Source organism: Limulus polyphemus, unplaced genomic scaffold, assembly GCF_000517525.1.
Source record: "Limulus polyphemus unplaced genomic scaffold, Limulus_polyphemus-2.1.2 Scaffold137, whole genome shotgun sequence".
Classification (NCBI taxonomy): Eukaryota; Metazoa; Arthropoda; class Merostomata; order Xiphosura; family Limulidae; genus Limulus; species Limulus polyphemus.
The window spans coordinates 778,872-788,583 of record NW_013665747.1 but is presented as its reverse complement, the minus strand read 5'-3'; the positions used below and the strand labels follow the sequence as shown (position 1 = coordinate 788,583).

Here is a 9,712-nt window from a genome sequence, read left to right as displayed (position 1 = left end):
CCAAACACCAACCACCCTGTTTGAAAAGTAATACTGTTTAAACTGCAGACGACTCCAGAAAATTTAAACTGCAGACGACTGTAAAAATTTTAATTTATGCCCTCTTGTCCTATTGTTTTCACTGTTAAACACAAAACGTTTGATGGATCTACATTATCAATATCCTTAATAATCTTAAACACTTCAATGAAATACACTCTGACCCTTCTCCTCTCCAGATAAAACAATTTTAGAGATTTTAGTCTCTCCTCATAGGACAATCCCACCATTCCAGGTCTCATTCTAGTGGCTCTTCTCTGAACCTTCTCCAACAATTCAATGTCCTTCTTGAGAAAGGGAGCCCAAACCTGTACACAGTACTCTAAATGAGGCCTTACAAGTGATCTATATAGTGAAACAATAAAATCTTTTGTCTTGTATTCAATATTTCTATAGATGCTAGCCAGAATCTTATTAGCCCTATTGCTAGCTACAATACACTGTTTAGATGACTTAAATGATTTTTCAATCACAACACCAAGAACTTTTTCAGCAACCACAGTATTTAATGCATTCCATTTAAATTGTGAAAGCCTACATGCATCACCTTACATTTTAGATAGTTAAAACATCATCTGCCATGTATTGGCCCAATGTATCAAATGATCTAAATCTCCCTGTAAGTCTGAAACATTCTTTGATACAGTTAGCCACCCCAAAAATCTTAATGTCATCTGCAAACTTCAAAATTTTGTAGTCATTTCAGAGTTAATATAATTAACATAAATTACAAACAGCAGAGGACCTGGCACTGAGCCCTAAGGCACACTGCTTGTAACTGTGATCCAGTCAGATCTAACTCCATTTATTACTACTCTGCTTTCTACTCTCCAGCCAATTTTCTATCCAATTTAATAACATTTCACCCCTACACCCACAGCTTTAATCTTTGTGACAAGTCTTTTGTGAGGCATCTTATTAAACACTTTCTGAACATCAAGTTAAACCAAATCCACAATATTTCCTTCATCAACTTTTGCAGTAACATCCTCAAAACATGTCAGAAGATTTGTTAAACAAGACTTTCCCTTAGTGAAACTATGCTGGTTCTTTGACACTATTTCAAACTGCTTTAAGTGAACTCTGCAATGCATCTTTAATCACACTCTCCAAAACTTTTCCAACTACTGATGTAAGACTAACTGGCCTATAATTGTGTGTACAATGTTTATCACCTCCTTTAAATATTGGACTAACATAAGTCAACTTCCAATTTTCTATAACTCTTCCACTACTCAATGACCTATAAAAATATTAGCTAGCGATTGACAAGTAAAATATTTAAGTTATTTTAAAACTCTAGGATAAAAGTTGTCTGGTAATGGAGATTTATCGATTTTGAGGTTTCCTAACTTTTCTCTTACAATTTCAGAACTTAAAATGACATCTTTCACATCAATATTTTTTCCCATACATTAAGTGCTCTGGTTGAGACATAATACTTGTATCTTCCTTCATAAAATCTGAAGAGAACATAAAATTTAATAAGTTAACCATCTCGTAATCTTCCAAGATCAGTTCTCCACTATCATTTTTTAGAGGTCCAATCCTCATTCTAACATTTTGCTTACCCATTATATACCTAAAAAATTCCTTATTGTTTGATAAAATGATCTCAGCCAACCCTCTTTCATATACAGTTTTTGCCCTTTTAACTTCCTTTTCAACCAGCTCTTTCGATTTCCTATAGTCCTCTAAGTCCTTATTATTTCCAGTAAGTTTAAATTTCTGGAATTTATTATGTTTATCCCTAATATGATCTCTTAAACCTTTACTAAACAATACTGGCTTATTTCGCTCCATTGCCCTTCTTTTTCTGTAGGGAATATGCATGTTCTGTATGTATATAAATTTTTCCCTAAATGCTTCCCACATCTGTTTGAGATCCCCTCCCAACTCTTTAGTCCAATTACGGAAGCCAGATCATGTCTCATTGTATCAAAATTGGCTTTTCTGCAATTTCGAATCAGGGTGCTATTCTTCTTCAATTCTACATGTAGTAAAATCCCACACCTAATAGTGCTTGTACTTAAATGCTCATCAACCACAACTCTGTCTATCATATTCACATTGGATGCTAATATTAAATCTAATATGGCTTCCTCTATTGTAGGTTCCATCACCAGTTGGTGTATAAAGGTATTTAGACAATTTCCAAAAACCTATCTCTCAAATGGCTTTCTGATGGAATAGAGGGTTTTTCTTTCATAATCATAGCCTTGATGGTTAAAGGTACTGCTTTGTACCTACTACATTCTCTTAGTAATATTGTCTCATTAAGTTGTATTTAGACTTTTTTCCTAATAAATGGATATTTAATTTTATTATAATGAAATACAATAATTGAGATTAAGTAGGATGTTACATAATGCAAGCAAAGCAATATGAAGTTTAGGATAGCCATATGTGATGGAATATTGCAGTTTAAAATGAAAATATTTTGAAATACTATGCTTTAACTAGCTCAATATTACGATTTCAACTCCAACTAGCATAAGCTGGTGTAATTTGTGAAAAAAAAAGAAAAATTAAGGGTAAAAGGCCTCACAGCGTTCACTTACAACAGACATGACAAAATGCAAATACAATTAAAGGATATTCTTACTGGAAATTTATATTTGGCTATTAAAAGAAGTGTTTAATAATTGTTTATATTGAAATTAAGTTGTGTACAAAGGAATGAGTAAGGTTCAGGCTTCAGATATACATTTGAAAAGGCTGTACATAAAACTACTTTTATGATACTGACTTTATATAATGCATAGGACATACCAAAAAACAGCTTGTTTCTTGCAAAATAAAAACACTTCTATATGTTAATCTGTACGTTTCAATTAAAAGTTTATACAATGTAATTTCATTTAACATATACTATCTTGTTCTTAATAAATATAACTGTTCAGTAATCCTTCAGATATTCTGAGTTTGTACAGGACCAAGATACAGTGGATCTGATAAAATATTGTTCACATTTTACAATAATGTCCAAGAGTGTATATACAGAATAATCTGGTATATCAAAAGAATTTAATAAAATAAATAAAAATTATTAGTATAAATATTTTTTTTGCTAATTAACACACAGGAAGTAATAAGAATTATAAAACCAAAATCTAAAACCACAAATATAATTAAGACTTGATGCAAAAACCTCATGCAAGTATGTTTCTTAAGTTATATACCAGACATTAGGTAATAAACATAAAATACGACTTTAACTACTCATTCGTCTTACTGAAATGTGAAAAACATCAAGATGATAACATATTAACAATGTTTCTACAAAGTACCAGTATAGTAATAAATACAATAATGTTGAAAAATGCATGACTAAATAATTACAAAGTAACATGAACTATAAAGTACTCTATTATGAAATTGAATTTTTATTATAAAACTATAGTATTAATTTAAACTTTGTACTACCATCTCACAAAAATTAGCATCAACAGCATCAAAAAATTAATTACCATCCATGGTCTCTATATTTCTAGGTCCATCACTCTTCATTCTTCGGTGCCATTTCTTAACATTTAATTTTCCAAGTAAAGGATTGGTGTTGGGCACTGAAAGTGAGAGATGAATTTCACTTTCATTTAACAAGCCTGTAAAGTATGTAGGTAGGATAGTATAGTTGAAACTATATTTGTTAAAAGGTATTTTATGCACAGTGTTTAAAAATTTCAAGAAAAAAAAACAGATTTGCAATGAAGACAAGAAGGTTAACCCTTTGACTGTGGCTGTTTTAAGCATGTGAAGAATTTTTGTAAACCATATGCTGTATATAGCACATTCTCATTCAACTCCCAGAGGCAGACCATATGCTGTACAGTGAATCAGTGGTCAATGGGTTAAGAACTGATCATAAAACAAAACCTTTAATGTGACATATTAAGGCTTGAATTTTAAGCACAGCTAGAAGTTTCTATAACAAAGTTGAAGTTTTTATTTTTTACTTTTCAAATCCATTTTATTTTTCAAGATCTGCAAAAAACAACAACAACAACAACAGAGTCATTCCCAAAATCCCCATTATTCTGATGAGACCTTATGAAAAAGATATATAAACTTGTTCAAATGTTATCTAGAAAAATCCATTTAAGGATATACGTTTTTAACTAATTCAAGAACTTTTACTTAAAATTAACATCTAAATACAAAGGTGCTATTTATTAAAATAGCTGTGAAATCAAAAGTAACAATGTTGGGATATTAAAAATATTACATAAAAGCTATACCAGCCACTTTTTGCTTAATGTAATTTAAACACTAAGCATAATGATTTCTTTTAACATTAGCAGTTAAAGCTTAATTTTATTATACTACATTTTTAATACTCTAATCAGACCACAACTATGTTATGGACAACAATGTTTGTGACTAATACCTTAATGTGTGCACAATATAAATAAGAAGCATGTCACATGCTTTCATAGTAAACACAAATGTACACAACAGAAAATGTTCAAGTAAATGTTGTAAGTTATATTATTTTATTTTCATAACAATTCTGTTTCCAAGTCATATCATACAACGTTAATGCAAATCCATAACAAATTACGATTTCAGGATAGGCCTAAGAGTTACCACATAAGATATCTAAGGATGTCAGGTTAAATTAAGTAGCTGAAAGAGGAGGAAAATTATAGATCTGCATCCGAGCAATGAGATAAGAATAGATCCTATAGTTTATTCTTGTATGGCAAAAATGCTTTGTGGTAATAACAGCACTAATAATATTATTTAAACAGTAGTAAATTTCATGGTATTTTTTATTATTTAACTTTAAAACCATATGCTTTAAGACAAAAAATACCACATAGTTACTGAAGCTAAATATTTTGTTGTTGTTATGGTGAAGTTATATTGCTTACAGTCAGTTTTACATGCTGTTCAGTTTAACAATTATTCAAATTTTTTCTTTCATATAATTAACAACTTGAAGGTATTAACAGCATTAAGATAACTAAAAGCAAGTAATTATTTTGTACAAAGTAAACTTATACTCCAGGACTCATTTAATGAAATGCACACTTTAGTTATTCAAAGCAATTTTGGCCAATTGTCCTACATTAGTACTCAATGCAACATGACTGACTTTTTTCTTTTTCAGAAAGAAGCAAACTAACATTGAGTTAAAATCAAATATTATCAAACAAATATTCACTAAACCAACCTGTACAGCCCAATGAGTTACAAAGTTCACTAAAAATGTAACAGTTTACCTACACAAGTGTTCTTATTAAAATAATGTAGTGCTCCTCAATCTTGATCAGGGTACAACAAATATTCCAAATATTGAAATATACTTTAGTGACACAAAAAACCCTAGCACATAAATGTTACAAAACTATAACTTTGGCATTAGACTCACATCACCTTTGACAGTTAAGTGATCAACTTATTTCATTATTTAAATGAAAGTTTATAATGTACACTCAATAATGTATGATACAATTAATAAGTAATATGCAAAAAGCAGTTGAGCTTGCTAGGAGGAGTGAAAGTCAGATTTATTAACTTTTCTACAAAAAAGTCTAAAATTTTATTTATTTTATTATAAATATATGTTAAATCTTCTTGATTTTTCAATATCTGTATCAATCTTTGCATATATAAATACAAGTCTTTTTCCTTTTTGCTAGAAACAAAGTCAGAATTTCTGAATGTGTTACAAAGCATTCAATCTACTTTCTAAAATTAAAATCTCAGGCCTAAACTGTATAAACAAAATTCATTTTGATACATTTCCATAAAGCAACAATACAATAAGATCTGAATTTATGAATTAGGAAACCATTAAAAAACAAAAGATCTTTAAGTGACATGATTATGTAACCACAATTAACTATCTCAATTATGGTTTTCACATGACACATCTAGTAACTAACCACATGCAGCCATCATTTAACAATACAACTTCATCATCTATCTACAGATGTCCACCAACATTCTATTTCACATCATTTTCTTATTCTCAGTTAGTCAGAACTACCTTGTGATCTAACTTACATACAACCATTACTCATGATTTAATGTTTACAGTGATAGAAACACATGGTTTTTAGGATAATCAAGTTTTTATGCACATTTTCTAATTCAATATTATATGTGACAGTTTAAAATTGTACAGCAAAGAATTTAGAAAAGGTACATACAATACAACCTACCCCCACCAACTGTGAGATTAGCAAGTTCTGTAGCTAATTCATTTACATGAAGGGGTGATGATGATTCTGAAGAAAGTTGGGTATGAGAACCTCTTGGCTTTTGTCCAGGAATTTTTACTGTGACTTGCACCAGGTAAATTTCTTTACCACGGGTATCATCCATGTAGTCCTGAGAAACAAAAAAAACATAAGATCACGTTCTTCATGCATGTTAGATTTTAATTAAACAGCCAGTGGATTGGCAAAACACCAGAAAGCAAGATGCAAAACATTTCAAGAGATATGGGCCGAGAAAAGTACTGTTCACTTCAAGCATCATAAGAAATAATTTAGATATTCCCTTACAATTTCATGCATTCTTTGGTATCACTGGCTATTTCATGAGTAAGGATCAAGTGCTGGAAAACAAGTGGCATCGAAAACATTCTTAAATTATTCAATCACTTCAGCAAACAAATTTTATGAACAGTATATATGTACATAAAGTAAATCACTTTTACATGTATACAGTCTGAAGAACAAGAACATTTATTCTAGTCTAAGCAATTAGAGAAAGGATGTGGTGATTGGATGTATGGTCACCTAAGTATAATATTAACTAATTAACAATTAGACACAGGTAATCATGTAGGCTATTTATTATGACAACTAATATAAATGTTTACATCTGAACCACTCAAGTTTATAAAAACAAAACTAATGATTTTCTTCAAATTATACAGTAATAAATAAGAATGTAATTGTTACATTGAAGTAATTTAGGTTCTGAAAAATAGCAATGAATATGACTATAATGTAATATGGAAAAAGAATCAGTCTCACTATTTAAACCTCAAGAAAAATATCATTGCAATGCTACAAATGTTTAAATCTCACTTCTCTAATATTAAAGTATTGCAACAGTAGCAATATAACAGCATCTCAATTCTGTACTAACTGTAGAAATTCTAAGATTTTTATTTAAACAAAACACATTCAAATACTTTTATCCAGTAATCATCTAGCTTTAGAGATACCTGCTATCAACTAAGTCTTCATAGTTATAATTAAATGAAATTTCAGCTGTCAAATATTTTTGAAACAGCTTACTACTGTTACAGACTTGATATTACTAGGTGAAAATCCAAGAATATTCATTAACCGAGATATTTTTTTAGGAACCCTTTATCATTATAGGGTTCAAAGGCATTTTAATAGATAGGTAGGTATAAAAAGGTATTGATATTCTATGTGTTAAAAAAAGCAGTTACTTAATTAGCAATGAGAAGGTTAGATAACAAAGAACTATTTTTAGTATCTGGAAAGTTGGATAAACCTTTAGTTTCATGATGAGTACTTCTATCATTTTATGGGCTTCTGTAATTCATTATAGTAATATAGGCATTTAGCATTATAAAAACTGTACATTGATTTCACAATACTGTTTTGTTCTTCTGGAAAATAAGAAAGCATACTACTCAAACATAAAACATTTTTCTGAAGCGGTATTGTAATTCATATTAATAAGTACTTAGAATTATAAGCAATTTATGTTGATATTTGCATTAAGGAATAAAAACCATCATAAAATTAAATGAAAAACTATTAAAATCTATAAATAAGTATCTTGATGATTGTTGTTTGCCCAAATGCAAATAAGAAAATACCCTGAATGGGAAATACTCACATGAAAACTTGGATGATATGTTAATCTTCCATCACTTGTTAAAGCTACATACTTTTTCTTCCATTCTTTATTTAGAGTTTTACTACTATGCTTATACAAATAGCCCTGAAAGAGTTATAAAAATATATAAAACAAAATCCTTAAGAAAGCAGAAAACAAATGCTAAATATAAACAAGTTTCATCATTTTTATGATATTTTAGTTTTTAAAGTTCAATTCACCAAGTTTACTAGTAATTCACTAGCTTAACTCAATACTGTAAATACTGACATGGTTCATACCTTGACTTTTTAAATATTATTTTAAACTATTTACATATCAAACTAATTGTATGTCTCTAATAACCAATAGTCAGACAAAAAAATGTAAGCAAAATGCCCTCAATATTAGAATTTATCATAGTGTTACTGGGTTCCCTATGTATTTTACATAGAAAATGAGTTACTTCACCTCAAGTGTTTTAGTCAGGTCTTAACATTGAGTGTTGTAAAGGTGAAATTTGAGGGTTAAACAATAAAATCAACTTCTTTACACACATTTAATTGTACACCTATTAGAATGATTATTAAATGTAGACTATCTGCTAAGTTTTAACATTAAGATCTAACAAATTGCCAAATATCAATGACTGGCTAGATTTGTTTATGAAATTTTAGCAGGCAAAAAAGAAACTTAAACAATTTACAAGAAATAAAAAATAAAAACAAATACATAATTCAAAATTGTATAATCTATACAACATAGAGAGCTTGTCCTTTAAAGTACAAATAATGACTTCTTTTTGATTAACAAAAAGTAATAGTTTTAATTTACTAAGGAAATCAAGAAGATACAATGAGTAGCTTCTGTTGAAATGTTTTATCTTCTATTTACATAAAAGAAAAATGAAGCATATTACTATTGCTCAAGTTGTTATCAAATTTTAGTAGTTAGATACAGGTCTCAATATTAAGTCCAATTCATTTACTACAATTCTAGAAGTAAACTATCCTTAATATTCAAGGGCTAGTTAACCATAAAGAACATGGTTGCCTCAACCTAACAGATTAACTATAAAGTTTAATTCACAGCATACAGGTGAGTCCCCCAGTGGCACAGCAGTATGTCTGCAGACTTACAATGCTAAAAACCAGGTTTTTGAAACCCGTGTGTAACTTTGTGCTTAACTTCAAACAAACAAACATATAGTTGAATTAAGAAAAAAAATATTGAGAAAAATAATTCATTAAATAAAAGCTAAATTGACTGAATTAAGACTTTATATGCAAACAGAAATGTTAATATTCAACAAAGCATATCTTTAAAACCAACCACATAAGGAATAAGCAACAACAAATCCTAAGACATCATATTTGCATATTTTGATAATTCACTAACTCTAGAAAGCAAGTATATAATCCTAACATATACCATATCTCATTCATTTTCACCAACTGTCTCATGAAAGTGAAAGAAAATAGAACAATAAAATGGCAAAAGTACTGTATTGCTGAAAAGTATTAATACCTGCTCATAAAATGACAGCTAAAAGATTTTACATTACAATATAACTATACTTTTTGAAAAGTTTATGAAATATTAAATTTTACAGAAGTTGCTTTTACTTGTCAACATATCATTGGAAAAATGTTGAAAAAAAATTATAAAAATTGGTGACAAAAATATCTCAAATAGTTCTCCATTTCTTTAATATTAGTACACATCATATACCAGTAGTGAGAAGTATAATAATATTTATATATTGCATGTTACTTTTATTACTTTGCAAAGAATTTGAAAAAACTTTATGCTTCTTACAGCTAATATATTAGTTTGGCTAGTATAAGCAAAATAGTTA

General features: G+C 29.2%; 1 protein-coding gene across 1 annotated transcript in view; it reads right to left on the bottom strand.

Moving 5' to 3' along the window:
• LOC106474252 (centaurin-gamma-1A-like) overlaps positions 1-9,712 on the bottom strand; it is a 91,825-nt gene that overhangs the window by 18,715 nt on the left and 63,398 nt on the right. The window contains exons 10-12 of the mRNA XM_022379551.1: positions 7,876-7,980; positions 6,198-6,378; positions 3,510-3,605 (exon numbers count right to left, since the gene is read on the bottom strand). Coding sequence (XP_022235259.1) covers positions 3,510-3,605; positions 6,198-6,378; positions 7,876-7,980 — 382 coding nt within the window. The remainder of the gene's footprint in view (positions 1-3,509; positions 3,606-6,197; positions 6,379-7,875; positions 7,981-9,712) is intronic.